This window comes from Loxodonta africana, chromosome 24 (assembly GCF_030014295.1).
Source record: "Loxodonta africana isolate mLoxAfr1 chromosome 24, mLoxAfr1.hap2, whole genome shotgun sequence".
Classification (NCBI taxonomy): Eukaryota; Metazoa; Chordata; class Mammalia; order Proboscidea; family Elephantidae; genus Loxodonta; species Loxodonta africana.
This window is the reverse complement of record NC_087365.1, coordinates 357,209-374,340: the sequence shown is the minus strand read 5'-3', so window position 1 is coordinate 374,340 and position 17,132 is coordinate 357,209. Positions and strand designations below refer to the sequence as shown.

The following is a 17,132-nucleotide window of genomic DNA, read 5'->3' as shown; positions in this document are numbered from 1 at the left end:
TGTGACTAAGAATACTATACTCAGTGAAACAGTCCTTCAAGACTGAGGGGAAATTAAAACATTCCCAAACAGAAGCTGAGAGAGTTCATATCCATCAGACAAGCCCAACAACAACAACAAAATACTAATGAGAGTTCTGTATATGGAAGGGAAAGATGCTAGAAAGTAATTCAAAAAGAAAGATGTACATAAAAAGAAATATCCATAATAAAGGGAACCGCATGGGTAAGTATAAGAGCTAGTAATAAGGTACTCACGTTTGACAATTTTGTTTTGTCCTTAATAGTTTTTAATAATATATAAAAAGTAATGATAAAATTATGTTGAAGGGCACACAAAATATAAAGACATGGTTAGTGATAACAACACCAAAAGGCAGGGGAAGAGGAGTGGTATAGGAATAGAATTTGTTTTATGTTACTGCTGTTAAGTTGGTACCAACTTACCCTAAAATGTTATAAATACAAGCTGTTGAGTGTAATATTCATGGTAACCATTAAGAAAATACCTAAAAAATATACACATAAGGAAAGAAGGGAACCAAAATGGCTCAAAACAATAAACCAACAAAACACAAAAGCAAAGGCAAGCAGTAGTAAAGAACAAATACAAAGAAGGCTTAAGACACAAAGAATGTCGGGTTGGCAATCTTAGTATCACACAAAGTAGACGTTAAAACAAAATCCGTCAGAAGAGATAAAGGATAGACAATATATAGTGATAAAAGGGTCAATTAATCTAGAAGATTCAACGATCATAAATATATATGCACCCAACATTGTTGTTATTAGGTGCCATCGAGTTGGTTCTGACTCATAGTGACTCTATGTACGACAGAACAAAACACTGCCCTGTCCTGTGCCATCCTCACAGTCATTGTTATGCTTAAGCCCACTGTTGCAGCCACATTGATGGTCTTCCTCTTTTTTACTGACCTTCTACTTTACCAAGCATGTGATGTCCTTCTCCAGGGTCCCTCCTGATAACATGTCCAAAGTACATAAGACGAAGTCTTGCCATCCTTGCTTCTAAGGAGCCTTCTGGTTGTACTTCTTCCATGACAGATTTTTTTGTTCTCTGGTAGTCTATGGCATATTCAATATTCTTCACCAACACCATAATTCAAAGGCATCAATTCTTCGGTCTTCCTTATTCATTGTTCAGCTTTCCCATCCATGGATATGAGGCGACTGAAAATACCATGGCTTCAGTCAGGCACATCTTGGTCCTCAAAGTCATACCTCTGCTTTTTAACACTTTAAAGAGAGGTTTTGCAGCAGATTTGCCCAATGCAATACGTCATTTGACTTCCTGACTGTAGCTTCCATAGCTGCTGATTGTGAATCCAAATAAAATGAAATCCTTCACAACTTCAACTACTTTCTCCATTTATCATGATGTTGCTTATTGGTCCAGTGGTGAGGATTTTTGTTTTCTTTATGTTGAGGTACAACCCATACTGAAGCCTGTAGTAGTCTTTGATCCTCATCAGTAAGTACTTCAAGTCCTCTTCCCTTTCAGCAAGCAAGGTTTTGTCACCTGCACATTATAGTTGTTAATGACTTTTCCTCCAATCCCGATGGCGAGTTCTTCATATAGCCCAGCTTCTCAGATTATCTGCTCAGCATACAGACTAAAGCACGGTGAAAGGATGTAACGCTGACACATACTGTTCTTGATTTTAAACCATGCAGTATCCCGTTGCTCTGTGTGAATGGCTGCCTCTTCGCCTATGAGCATGGTTAAGTATTCTGCGCAGTGTTATCCATAATTTATTATGATCCACACGGTTGAATGCCTTTGCTCAGTCAATAAAACACAGGGAAACATCTTTCTGGTATTCTCTGCTTTCAGCCAAGATCCATCTGACATCAGCAATGATATCCTTCGCTCCATGTCCTCTTCTGAATCTGGCTTGAATTTCTGGCAGTTTTCCGATGATGTACCCATGCAACCATTTTGAATGATCTTCAGCAAAATATTATTTGTGTGAATCCAACATTACAGCACCTAAATATATAAAGCAAATACTAACAGAATTGAAAGGACAAATAGACAGCACTACAATAATAGCTGAAAACTTCAACACGCCACTTTTTTTTTTTTTAATTTTTATTGTGCTTTAAGTGAAAGTTCACAAATCAAGTTGGACTCATACCAAAATTTATAAACACTTTGCTATATCAACACACCACTTTTAATACTGGACAGAACATCTAGAAAGTAGATCAACAGGGAAACAAAGGACCTGAATAACACTATAAACCAAATAGACTTAACAGACTTATCTAGAACACTCCACTCAACAACAGCACAATAAATGGTCTACTCCAGTGCATACGGATCATTCTCCATGAGAGATCACAAATTAGGTCACAAAGTGAGTCCTGATAAACTTAAAAAGGTTGAAATCATACAAAGTATTTTCTCTGACCACAATGGAGTGAAGCTAGAAATCAGTAACAGAAAAAAAACAAAAACAAAAAACCAACAAAAACCCTTGGAAAATACAGACATATGGAAATTAAACAAACCCCCCAAAAAACCAAACCCATTGCCATCAAGTTGATTCTGACTCATAGCGACTCCATAGGACAGAGTACAACTGCCCCGTAGGGTTTCCAAGGAATGGCTGGTAGATTCCAATAGCCAACCATTTGGTTAACAACAAAGCTCTTACCCACTGTGCCACCAGGGCTCTGAAATTAAACAACACACTATTAAACTACCAATGGGTGAAGGAAGAAATCACAAATTTCCTAGAGTCAAATGAAAATGAAAGCACAACATACCAAAATTTATGGGATACTCCAAGGGCAACTTTAGGCAGTAAGTGCCTACGTGAGAAATGGAGAAAGATCTCAAATCACCAGCCTAACTAGACAACTCCAGGAATGAGAAAGAAAACAGTAAACTAAGCCTAAACCTACCAGAAGAAAAGAAATAACAAGATCAGAACATAAACGAATAAAATTGCAGACAGAAAAACAAGAGAGAAAATCAATAAAACCAGAAGTTGGTTCTTTGAGACGATCAATAAAAATTACAAACCTCTATCTAGACTGACAAAGAAAAAAAGAAAAGATGCAAATAACCCAAATAATAAATCAAAAAGGTGACATTACAGCTGAACCAATAGAAATAAAAAGAATTGTGATAGAATATTATGAAAAACTGTATGGCTACTAACTGGATAACCTAGATGAAATGGACAGATTCTACCCAAACTGATCCTGGAGGAAACAGAAAGTCTCAACAGACTTATAACAAGTGAAGAAATTGAATCAGTGATGAAAAACCTTTTGACAACAACAAAAAAAGTCCTGGACCAGACGGCTTCACTGGAGAATTCTAAAAAACATTTAGAGAAGAACTGACACCAATTCTGTCTAAACTCTTCCAAAAGATAGGGAAGGAAGGACTACTTCCTAATTTATTCTATGACGCAAACATAATCCTGATACCAAAACCAGACAAAGACACAACAAAAAAACTACATGTCAATATTTCTTACGAATATAGGTGCAAAAACCCTCAACAAAACACTAGCAAACAGAATCCAACAACATATTAAAAGAGTCATAAACCACAACCAAGTGGGATGGGATAGTTCAACATAAGAAAATGAATCAATGCAATACTCACATCGGTAGAACAAAGGAAAAGGAACATATGGTCATCTCTTTGGATGTAGAACAAACATCCGATAAAATCCAACACCTTTTTTCATGAAAACCCTAAAAAGATTGGAACAGAAGGGAAATTCTTCACTATGATTCAGGGCATATATGAAAAGCCAAGAGCCAACATTATATTTAACGGAGAAGGACTGAGAGCTTATCCCTTGAAATCGCGAATGAGACAAGGTGCCCGCTCTCACCACTTCTATCCAATATTGTATTAGAAGTCTTAGCCAGAGCAAAAAGAAAAAAAAGTATCCGGATTGGAAAGGAATTAAAATCATTTCTATGCACAGATGACATAATCCTAAGCAAACCAAACCAAAGTCATTGCTGTTGAGTCAATTCCAACTGATAGTGACCCTGAAGCAATATGCAGAAAATTCCAATGAGTCTGCAAGAAAACTTCTAGAGGAATTTAGCAAAGTTGCAGTGTACAAGGTCAACAAACAAAAATCAGTTAGGTTTCTACACACCAGCATGAAAAATCTGAAAGGGAAATTAGACAAACAGTTCCATTTATGACAGTATCTAAGAGAATAAAATACCCAGGAATAAATTTAACCAAGGACGTGATGGACTCATACAATGAAAATCAAAAAGCACAGCTGAAAGAGATTAAAGAAGACATAAATAAATGGAAAGACGTTCCATGTTCACGGATTGGAAAACTTAATATTGTTAAGATGTCAGTACTACCCAAAGCAATCTACAGATTCAACATGATCTCAATCAAAATTTCAACATCCTTCTTTACCAAAATGAAAAAGCCAAACCTCAACTTTATAAAGAATGGCAAGAGGCCCTGAATAGCTAAAGCGATTTGAAAGAGAATAAGGCAGGACTCACACTTCCTGATTTTAAAACATACTATACTGCTACAGTAATTAAAGCAGACTGGTACCAGTACTGGTATAACAACAGACACATAGACAAATGGAATAGAATTGAGAATGCAGAAATAAACCCACACATTTTTCGTCAACTAATTTTTGACAAGGGTGCTAAGTCCATTTGATGGAGAAAAGAGTGTCTTCAATAAATTGTGTTAAGAAAGTTGTATCTCCACAAACAGAAAAGGGAAACAGGATCCATGCCTCACACCGTACACAAAAACAAATTAAAGAACAGATTGAAGATCTAAACATGCAAAATAAAATCATAAAGTTCTTAGAAGAAACTGCAGGGGAATGTTCCCTGGCCTCGCTATGACAATGGATTATCTAATATAATAATAAAAAAAAAGCACAAACAACTAAAGGCAAAATAAATGGGATGTCATAAAAATTAAAAACTTTTGAGCATCAGAAGACTTCACCAAAAAAGTGAAAAGACAAGCTACTAACTGGGAGAATATCTTCGGAAACCATATAGCCAACAAGAATCTAATAACAAAAACATGCACAACTTTGGCAACTTAATAATGAAAAGACATAAAATAGGCAAAGGACTTGAATAGACATTCCACCAAAGAGGACAATCAAATGGCCACCAAATACATGAAGAGATGCTTAGCGTCATTAGCCATCAGGGAGATGCAAATCAAAACCATTACACTTCCACCAGGATGGCTACGATAAAATAACAACAGAAAATAACAAAGGTTGGCGAGAATGTTGGGAAACTGGAACGCTTATCCATTGCTGGTGGGATTGCAAAACGGTACAGCCAGCTGCTGTGGAAGACAGTGTGGCAGTTCTCAAAAGCAATAAAAACAGAACTACCATATGACCCAGCACTTCCACTCCTGGCAGAGACTCAGACAGAGACTTGTACACCAATGTTCACTGCGGGACTGCTCACATTAGCCAAAAGGTGGAAACCACCTGAATTCCCCCCAGCAGAGGAATGCATAGACAAAATGTGGTGCACACATACAGTGGGATACCACTAAGCCAGCACGAAAAATGAAGTCTTGATACAGGCTACAACATGGACGGAGCTTGAAGACATTATGCTGAATGTAATAAATCGATCACAAAAGGACAAAAATTATATGACCTCACTTATATAAAAAGATAAACAAAAAGGCAAATGTATAGAGATCAAAGTTCATTAGTGGTTACCAGGGGCAGGAAGGAGGGGGGAAGGAGTGTTATCGCTTGAGGAGTGCTGAGTTTTGGTTTACAGTGATGGAAAAATTACACCGATGAAGGGTAGAGTTGCACAGCCAATTATTGTAGTGCTGTCAATCAGTTGTGCACCTGTAAAGAGCTGGATAGGCAAAAGTTGTGTGACAGACATATTTACCACAATGACAAAAAAAGGGCAGCTGCTGAGGCTGCGTATGTACAGTCAGACACCTCACGAGATTTGGCTCCTTGGTTTAGGGTCATAGTTTCACGGGGCATGAAATAATGTGTTCAGTGCTTCTGTTCTACATCCTAGATTGCTGTGTAGTGCCTGAGGTTTTAAAAGTTTGCAAGTGGCCATCCAAGGCACAACAAATGGTCTCTATTCTCCTGGAGCAACAGAGGAAGGAGAGTCAGGAGGAAGAGGAGGAGGACATGGAATGTTTGGCTAATCACCTCCATGAACAACTGCCTCTCTTGCCGTGAGAACAGAATAACTGGATGGTGCCGGGTTACCACTACTGAACATTTTGATCAAAGATTCTGTGGCAGAATCCTGATAAAAAGGGGTAAAATGCAGAACAGAAATTCAAATTTTCATGGACTCCACAGACTTTTGGAGCCATAGAGACTGGATAAACCCCTGAAACTACTGCCCTGAAATAATTTTTAATAAACCAAAAATATCCCTTGGAGTCTTCTTAAAACAATAGTTTAGATAAACTAGTAAAAAAAGTCTCCTTTGGGCATTATGGTCTTGTAAGTACTATGCCTATGGGATCAAACTGACAACAGCAACTCGAAAGATTACACAGGAGCCTTAGAGGCAGTGAGTTCGTTACTGGTGGAGAAACAACTCAGGACAGGATGATGAGAACGGTCGCAAAACTTGAAGGATGTAATCAATGTCACTGAATTGTAGCTACAGAAACTGTTGAATTTGTATATGTTTTGTTGTATATATTCTCAACAACAAAAATAAAATAGAAAAAGCGACTGCAGAGACATTCAGGTCGACTGTGTTATACCTGCCATTTCCCGTCGTCTTTTGCCATGTGACCCTGACAGCTGCCCATGAGGAGAGGGAGAGTAACGGCTCCGTGAACTGGAGGGTCTGAGTGAGCACAGGTACCCAACAGAAGGCAGTGGTAGTGAAGAAGGACACGTCCGAGGCCTGCTCGGAAGAAGGCGTGGCTGCCCTCTTAGGACACCTGCTCTTCAGTGCTCCCTCTCTGGTCACCTCCTCTAGAAGCCTGGCCCCCACACCGCCTGGAGAGCCCCATGTCCACAGATGTGTGACTGAGGGGCCTCTGGACAGTGCCAGCTCCAGCCATCACGGGGTAGAGACAGGCTATCCAGCTGTGCCCTGCTTGAATCCCTGAGCCCAGTAAAGTGGTCATTTTACGCCACCAAAAAAGGGAAGAGAATTAACAGCTGACACATAAAAGGGCAACCACGAGTAGATACCAGTTCAAAAACCCACAGAAGTATGACTATGGTATGAATAGGAGATTAAAAAAAAAAAATGAATGGGAGATTATATCAGGTAATTACTGTTAATTTTCTTAGGTGTGATAGTGGTGCTGCGGTTAGGTAGAAGGAAGCAGTCATTTTTAGGAGGTGTCTGCTGAAATATTTAGGAGTGGACTGTCATTATATCTAACTTTCAAATGGTTCAGGAAACACATACACGTACACACATACACACAGATACAAAGGAGTAAAGCACATACGGCCATATTAACAACTGCTGCCTTAAGATGCTGGCATGTAGGTGATCACCGTACATTCTCACAATTTTTCTGTGTATGTAAAGTTTTCATAAAGAAAAGGTGGGGGTATGAAATAAACGGATGTCTATAGCCCCTTAACAAATGTGTCACAGGGAAAAGCCAGAAGGGGGAGAGGCAGGACCACGGGGACACTGACTCTGGGCCCTTGAAAGCCCAAAAGAGGTCATTTCCACAGGAAGCTGGAGTCTTCCATTTTCAGGCAAATCCAGAATCTTCAGTTTTCATCTTACATTAATCCATGAATTACCCTTCTGATGGAGAAGGCTCCTGCAATCCTGGAAACAAACACCCTAAGCTGGGAGCCCTCAGCTCAGCGGTCTGAGCGAGTTTCCATGGCAGAAACCTCTCTTGTCTGCCATGTGTGGAAAGAGGTAGTGGGGCGGAGGAGGCACAAAGAAAGAAGAACTGTAGGGACTTATCTTGGGACAGAGCGGGTGTTTACGAAACAGAAGGGGTGACACCATGACGTGACAGGAAGCACAGCTGCATGGTTCTATAACTCTTCTTCCTATCAAAATCTCAGCAAGCTTTCTGGTAATTTAGACAAGATTATTCTAAAATTTATAAGACACAGATTCTAGAAGAGCTAAAACAATCCTGACAAAGTGGGAGGAATCACTCTATTTACTATTAAGGCCTACTACATAGCTACCCACCATGCGTCTGTCGGTTTGTCGTACTGTGGTGGCTTGAGTGTTGCTGTGATACTGGAAACTTTGCCACTGGCATTTCAATTACAAGCAGGGTCACCCTTGGTGGACAGGTTTTAGTGGAGCTTCCAGACTAAGACTGGGAAGAAGGACCTGGCAGTCTACTTCTGAAAAAACTGGCTACTGAACACTTTGTGAAAAGCAGCGGAACACTGTCGGAAATAGTTGTGGAAGATGAGCGCCTCAGGTTGGAAGGCACTCAAAATATGACTGGGGAAGAGCTGCCTCCTCAAAGTAGAGTCGACCTTGATGTGGATGGAGTCAAGCCTTCACGACCTTCATTTGCTGATGTGGCACAACTCAAAATGAGAAGAAAGAGCTGCAAACACCCATTAATAATTGGAACATGGCATGTACGAAGTATGAATCTAGGAAAATCTGAAGTTGTCAAAAGTGAAATGGAACGCACAAACATCGACATCCTAGGCGTCAGGGAGCTGACACGTGCTGGCAGCGGCCACTGTGAATCAGACAACCCCATGATGTACTACGTCAGGAACGACAAACTGAAGAGGAATGGCATCACGTCCACTGTCAGAAAGAACATCTCAAGACCTACCTTGAAGCACAACACTGTCCGTGATAGGATAGTATCCATATACCTACAAGGAAGCCCAGTTAATATGACTATTATTCATATTTACGCACCAACCACTAAAGCCAAAGATGAAGAAACTGAAGATTTTTACCAACTTCTGCAATCTGAAATTGATCAAACATGCAATCAAGATGCATTGACAATTACTGGTGATTGGAATGTGAAAGCCGGAAACAAAGGAGAAGGATCAGTAGTTGGAAAATAGGGCCTTCGTGATAGAAATGATGCCAGAGGTCACATGATAGAATTTTGCAAGACCAATGACTTCTTCACTGCAAATACTTTCTTTCAACAACATAAACGGCAACTACACACACGGACCTCGCTGGATGGAATACACAGGAATCAAACTGTCCGCATTTCTGGAGGCAATAGAAAAGCTCAACACCATCAGTCAGAACAGGGCCAGGGGCTGACTGTGGAACAGGCTATCAATTGCTCATTTGCAAGTTCAATTTGAAGTTGAAGAAAATTAAAAGAAGTCCATGAGACCAATAATATGACCTTTATTATTTCCCACCTGATTTTGGGGACCAACTCACACACTGAACACTAATGACTAAAGACCAGATGAGTTGTGGGGAGACATCAAGGGCATCATATATGCAGAAAGCAAGAGGTCATTAAAAAGAGAGAAAAGAAAGAAAAGACCAAAATGGACGTCAGAAGATGCTCTGAAATTTGCTCTTGAATGCAGGGTAGCTATAGCGAATGGAAGAAATGAAGCCAAAGAGCAGACAAGAAGATTTCAAAGGGCAGCTCGAGAAGACAAATTAAAATATTATAACGACATGTACAAAGACCTGGAGTTAGAAAACCAAAAGGGAAGAACATGTTCTTCATTTCTCAAGATGAAAGAACTGAAAAAAAAAATTCAAGCCTTGACTTGCAATTTTGAAGGATTCTATGGGCAAAATACTGAATGACACAGGAAGCATCAAAAGAAGATAGAGGGAATACAGAGTCAGTGTACCAGAAAGAACTGGTTGATGATGTCCAACCATTTCAGGAGGTAGCATATGATCAAGAATTGACGGTACTGAAGGAAGAAGTCCAAACTGCACTGAAGGCACTGGCAAAAAACAAGGCTCCAGGAACTCATGGAATACCATCAGCTGAGATGCTTCGACAACGGATACAGTGCTAGAGGTGCTCACTTGTCTATGCCAAAAAGTTTGGAAGACAGTTACCTGGCCAACTGACTGGAAGAGATCCATATTTGTACTCATTCCAAAGAAAGATGACCCAACGGAATGCAGAAATTTTCCAACAATATTATTAACACCACACCCAAGTAAAATTGTACTGAGAATCATTCAAAAGTGGTTGCAGCAGTACTTCAACAGGAATTGGCAGAAATTCAAGCCAGATTCAGAAGAGGACATGGAACAAGGGATGTCATTGCTGATGTCAGATGGATTTTGGCTGAAAGCAGAAAGATGTTTACTTGTGTTTTACTGACTATGCAAAGGCATTTGACTGTATGGATCATAATGAATTATGGATAACACTGTGAAGAGTGGGAATTCCAGAACACTTAATTGTGCTAATGTGGAACTTGTACATAAATGAAGAAGGAGTCATTCAACCAGAGTAAGGGGATACTGCATGATTTAAAATCAAGAAAGATGTGCATCAGGGTTGCATCTTTTCACTAATTCAATCTGCATGCTGAGCAGAGAATCCAAGAAGTTGGACTCCATGAAGAAGAATGTGGCATCAGGATTGGTGGAAAACTCTTCAATAATTTGCGATATGCAGGTGATGCAACTTTGGTTGCTGAAAGCGAAGAGGACTTGAAGCATGTACTGATGAAGATCAACGATTACAGCCTTCAGTATGGATTACACTTTGACATAAAGAAAATGAAAATCCTCGTAACTGGACCAATAAGCGGCATTATGATAAACGGAGAAGGGGTTGATGTCAAGGATTTCATTTTACTTGGATCCACAATCAACACCCATGAAAGCAGCAGTCAGGAAATCAAATGATGTATTGCATTGGGCAAATCTGCTGCAAAAGACCTCTTTAAAGTGTTAAAAAGCAAAGATATTGCTTTAAGGACTAAGGTGTGCCTGACCCAAGCCATGATATTTTCAATCACCTCACACGCATGCGAAAGCTGGATAATGAATAAAGAAGATTGAAGAATTGTTGCCTTTGAATTATGGTGTTGGCAAAGAACAATGAATATACCATGGAATGCCAGGAGAGTGAACAAGTCTGTCTTGGAAGAAATACAGCCAGAATGCTCTTTGGAAGCAAGATGGTGTACATGAGATGTCATGGACTTTGGACACATTATCAGCATGGTCCAGTCCCTGGAGAAGGACATCATGCTTGGTAAAGCAGAGGGTCAGCGAAAAGGGGGAAGACCGTCAAGGAGATAGATTGACATAGTGCCTGCTACAACCGGCTCAAACGTAACAGTGATTGTGAGGATGGCTCAGGACTGGGCAGTATTTCATTCGGTTGTATACAGGATTTTTATGAATCGGAACAGACTCAATGGTACCCAACAATGACTATACAGCTACAGTAGTCAAGACACTATGGTAATGATGAAGCGACAGGCATACAGACCAATACAAAAGTACAGAAATAGACCCACACAAATATGCTCAACTGATTTGTAATAAAGGTGTAAAAGCAATTCAATGGAGGAAACATAGCTTTTTCAAGAAATGGTGCTGGGGTAACGACATCCGTAGACAAGAAAAATGAACCTCAACCTAAACCTGACACCTAACTCAAAATGGATCATGGACTTAAATGAAAAGTGCAAAACTATAAAACTTTTAGGAAAGAACCCTGCCATACAGATGGCAAATAAGTCTATGAAAAGAATGTTCACATCATTAGCCACTAGGGCAATGCAAATTAAAACAACAATGAAATATCACTACACTCCTATTGGAATGGCTAAAATAAAAATTGGTGACAATGCCAAATGCTGGCAACGATGTAGACAAACTCGATCACTCATACCCTGCTGTTGGGAATGTGAAACGGTACGGCCACTCTAGAACACAGCTTGGCTGTTTCTTGTAAAACTGAACATGTAACTACCATACAACTCAGCAATTATACCCCTGGACATTTATCTCAGAGAAATTAAAACTTATGTTCACACGAAAACCTGTACATGAATGCCCATGGCAGCTTTATCTGTAACAGCACAAAACTGGAATCAGCCCAGATGTCCTTCAGGAGGCGAATGGTTAAAGAAACCATTCTATACCACGGAATATGATTCTGCAATAAAAGGAAACTATTGATAGACACAACACTTGGATGAATCTTATCTTCAAGGAATTATGCTTAGTGAAAAATAGTCAATCTCAAAAGTTAGATATTGTATAGTCTCATTTAGGTAACATTTTTGAAATGACAAAACTTCAGAAATGGAGGACAGGTTAGTGGTTGCCAGTGGTTAAGGATGGGATGGAGGTGGGTGTGGTAATAAAACGGCAACACAAGGGATCCTTGTGGTATTGAAACTTGACTGTAGTAGTGGATACAGGTGATAAAACTGTGCAGAACCAAATACACACACACACACACACACACAAGTACAAGTAAAACTGAGGAAGTCTGCGTAAGATCCATGGATTGCATCAATGTCAATACCCTTGTTGTGATATTATACTATAGTTTTACTAAATGTTACCATGGGATAAACTGCATAAAGTATCTCTCTGTATTATTTCGTATGACTGCATGTAAGTATATAATTAGCTCAGTAAAAATTTCAGTTCAAAAACAGAATAATAAAAACACAGGATGACACATCCTACCTTGTGTGCTTACTCCTTAATAACTCAGTCCAGAGTCATGAAGTGGGACTGAGCAATGAAAGCATCTGTGTAGGAGGGCAGTGCAGCAGTGCAGCCGTGGGGGCATCGGTGCCCACAGAAACAGTGAGAAGGGCGTTTCTGTGTACGCGGCAAGGGGGACTCAGCAAGTAATAAGGAAGCACACTGAGGGTGACAGACGCCAGGCTTCTCGCTGTTCCAGGAATTACAAACATGGAAAGGAGAGAACTAGAGTATTCCTGTCTGTTGGGTAGGAACTGCAGGTATGGGTCTAAATTAATGGTTTTCACTATAGGTGGCGAGATCCAGGGGCTCCTTAGAGTAACGGCTTGTTGCAGGGCCTGAGGCAGGGAAAGTATTAGGTGAGCCTGAACATCTTCTAGTCCCAGAAAGTAAGGGAGCACTCCGAGAATATGCAGAAGCCAGGGCTCCCACTGGCCAAATCCAAGCCCATTTGAGCATCAAAATCATAATGGTAACATGTAACAATACCTCACTGAATAAAACAAGAGTTCATGATAGAAATAAAATGACACAAACAAATGAATCAATAAATGGGGAGAAGGGAATGCTCTTCCTTATAGTAGAATGACAAGTGATAAATGTAAAAGAAATGGTGGCATTAGGCAGCTACTATTTGGCCACCATCACAGTAATAACTGATTCAGTCAAGAAACAAAACGATCTAAGATAGGGGATGAGAGTTTGGTGAGAAATGGGATATTTACATGGTCGCAAAGTATCTCCCAACAAAATGCTGTGGAGAAGCCTAGCCAACACTGCCTTTACCAGGCAACTTATTCCTAAATCACTCAGAACAGGACACATGACCGTGCCCCTGACAGGACTGTACTCCTGACAAACACGCCTCATCTGAATCTAATCATGAGGGAATATCAGACAAACCCAAACTGAGACTTCCTACAAAATAACTGCCTACAATTTTCTAAAGTGTCAAGGTTCCCAAGATCAAGAATAGACTGAAAGAAGGATGCTAAAAAGACACAACATACGTGCCACACACGATTCTGAGCATCATTGGGATGGTGGCAACACCAGAATGGCGTCCAGCGGCTGATGGCACTAACGGGTCCACATTAATTCCCTGGTTTGAGGCGGGAGGTAGTCGATGGGGAGCAATGCATCCGAAATTTTTCAGAAAAAGTCCCTACTTCCTTTCTGTATGTGTTAAATTATTCTAAAATAATGAAAAAAAAAAAAAAAAGGGTAGCATTAGCTTCATGCCAGGTGGCAATACTGGACCTGTTTGTTCAGTGTTTCCATTTCAAAGCGGGCCTGGTCTTTGTCCTTCTTTAAAACCTCGATTTCCTTCCTGTTGGAGAAGCAAAATTAATAGTATCACTACCAAGAAAAGAGTTTCCTTCTCCTGGCCACGCCTCGCTGTGACATCAATGGCTTGGATCCGTACCGCGGGCAGGCCCCTCCCGGTGCTCTGGCGTTCTATGGCTCTGCTCTACCCCCTCTACATTGCTGCTATGACTGATGACGGTGATGATGGTACAGTCCTGACCCAAGTCCCTGGAACCAGAGGAAGTTAGGTGAGGTGTGTCAGAGTTTTAGAGAGGTCAGACGTTACCAGTATCGTACAAAAAGAACATTCTCCTTGACATTACTCAATCAGACAAATTAGTGTTTCTTTAGCAAAGTCAACGGTCACACCCAGCGACACAGACCCAAACCACCTCACACCCACTGAGGTCTGTTGGGAAAGAACATGGTTTCCAGATGGAAAACCTCTTGGATTTCGGAAGTCCTGCAATAACAGGAATCACCTCTGGATCGCTGACTCTGCATTTTATCCTCTCACCGTCACGGCTGTTCTATCAACTCAGCACCATGCTCTCAGCATTTCAGAGCTGAGCTCATCCTGAACTTCATATTTGGAAAAAAGAAAAAAAGGCCAAATTGTCCTTGGATGTGGCTACAGTAGTGAAAGTGAAACTCATTGACAGGGTGTTCCTGCCCCCACCCTTGCTCCAGCCTCCGTGCTCTAGAGCTCTGCCCTCCCCCCAGTCACTAAAATCAATATACAGTGATGAACCTTGGAGAGAAGTCCAGCTGAAACCATTGTTAGAACATGAACAAACACACTCTACTTGCCTAGGAGGGCCCAGGAGTTCCATGTGACCCTATAACCTGTCATGGCATGGTCAGAGGGCAACAAGGCTCACCCACTTGTGGTTTTCTGGAAGGTGGGGTTGACTTGTGAACACTCCCCACTTCCTATGTGAATACCTTCTACACTGATTCTACTCAGAGGTAACCGGGCCACAGGCTTGAAGGCTGGGGAGCACTGAGACAGGCCCTTACCTCTGTGCATCATTTGTCCTTTCTGCAGCTCCAAGTTCTTGCTGAATTCTTTCCAGCTCGTCTGCCAACAAAGCGTTTTGTTCAGAAAGCCTCTGTAACTCAATTCTGCAAGCAAATGTGAAAAGAGAAGGCAGGTTGGGCACTCCAGGAGTTGGCTGCAATATGCGATCCGTCTGCTACCGGTCCCTGCACTTGGAAGTGATGACGATACTGCAGTTGACATTTCCCCTCCCTCAGGATGGCACCGGGCACACTTTTCCTTTTTCTCCATCCAGGACCTTGGTTACATTTACTTTGTGTTTACAGCTGACCTGTTTCTATATCCTTTAACCTCTCGCTGCAATGTGTGTGTGCCTGTGGTTGATATCAATGCAAAGCGCTGGGCGTGAGGCCTCGCTTCATTCCAAAGGATATTCCGTTAGTGGACTCCAGCGTGGAGCTGAGAAACACGAGGGATCAGAGGCCAAAACATATGGACATATTTTCCTCTTTATGAGAGTTCTACCCTCCTATACTCCAAGGGCAGCACTAGAAGAAAAAACTTAGGAAGACACCCACAGCAATTATGGACAGAGACCTGATGCAAGGTGAATCCCTCACGAGGGAAAAGCAGGTACGGTCAGCTGCTACATGAACCAAGTCTGCCTGGAGCCACATTCGCTTCCTGACAAACAGCATTTAGAGAACCTTTGCAGACGCAGCACCATCGATTTATGACAGATGAGGATTTTACCAACAAAGGTCCCTGAGGAGGCAGCTTAAAACCCATACTTACTGCCCTTAATACACGTTGATCTAGCTGATACTTAGTTCCCCAAATAGGTCTCTATCTGGCATTCCATTAGCTTCCAGTCTTTCTAATCTAAAAGTACTCAAGATGCGCCACAGTCCTGTTCTTACTTTGTGTATTATGTTTATAGTATCGAGCATAAGTACTCCTTCATCTGACTTTATTTTATCTCATGAGGAGCTAAGGAGAAAAAAAAGAAATATAAGTCATGGGAATTTTAAAAGCATCAAAGGGTTTCAAGCAGGGTTGTGAAACGAATGAAATCTTCATTTTGAAACTATTGCTCTGGCTCTAGTATGGAAAACAAACTGATTCAAGGGGTGTCTGTGTGTGTGTGTGTGTGTGTGTGCTGTGGGGCGGGGTTGTACTTCCAGCTGCCTGGAGCCCAGATATGCTGAATGTTGCCCACTCACACCCACCAAATCATCAGAGACTGTGTGGAGCCAACTACGCACTGTGGGATTGTCCTCACAGAAGGTAATGGAAACCTCCGGGGCAACCAAATGAAGTGAACGGAAGTGAAACAAAAGCTATGAGCATTAAGCAACACAAAGACAGGGTTACCCTGAGGCCCGCCATCAGCAGGATGGAGAACCTGCGCTGCTGACTTCAGCATTAGGCCAATGGCTTGGAAGAAAGTTAAAGTGGTCCCAGATTCGTCGCCTCTACCTCTCTGCAAAGGCAATACCAATCCTTTATAGAGAAAAACATCCCCTACTAAAGCTCCCTGGACTCCCAGTGATTAACATCAAGCAAACCACAGCTCCAATCAAATATCATCAAAACATACACACAGAGGAGGTGGGGCCAAGATGGCAGAGTAGTCAGACGCTTCCTGTGGTCCCTGTTACAGCAAAAGACCCGAAAAAACAAGTGAATTGATTATATTTGACAATCTAGGAGCTCTGCACATCAAAGGCAAATTTGAAGAATCAGACTGAGCGGCAGTGGGGTGGAGGAGATGGTTCAGAGGCAGCGAGGAGTTCCCAGACTTGACCTGGCTAGTGCTGGCAAGCTGCAGGTTGACCAGCTGGTGTGCATGGTGAGGCAAACAGTGGTGCTCGGGATGTGTTTTTCACATTGGGAGAGATCGAATGGCAGAGAGTCTACTCAAGCCTCCAAAACCAGTGAAAAGCAATGCTCGGTTGGCAAGAGGTAGGTACATGCGTCTAACCTGTCATGTGGATCAAAAAACACCCCTTTGGGAAAAACCTCTCTCCCATTTACCTGCCCCCTCTCTGCCCTGCAAAGGGTCCCGGGCTGGCTTCAGAGATTGCCGCATCCCCTGGGCCGGAAGTAGTACCCGTCACGAGCCCTGGGCCATTCTCCTGGTCTTGGAA

General features: G+C 41.5%; 1 protein-coding gene across 12 annotated transcripts in view; it reads right to left on the bottom strand.

Moving 5' to 3' along the window:
• Positions 1–17,132, bottom strand: part of NINL (ninein like) — a 245,308-nt gene that overhangs the window by 16,114 nt on the left and 212,062 nt on the right. For 9 of the 12 annotated variants that reach the window (XM_064275676.1, XM_023549932.2, XM_023549931.2 and 6 more), the window contains 2 exons: positions 15,003–15,107; positions 13,935–14,004 (listed from right to left, as the gene is read on the bottom strand). In XM_064275676.1, the coding sequence (XP_064131746.1) occupies positions 13,935–14,004; positions 15,003–15,107 (175 nt within the window). Of the gene's footprint in view, positions 1–935; positions 2,011–13,934; positions 14,005–14,100; positions 14,211–15,002; positions 15,108–17,132 lie in introns of all 12 variants that reach the window. The other 3 variants (XR_002786145.2, XR_002786144.2, XR_010319179.1) reach the window with 2 other exon arrangements.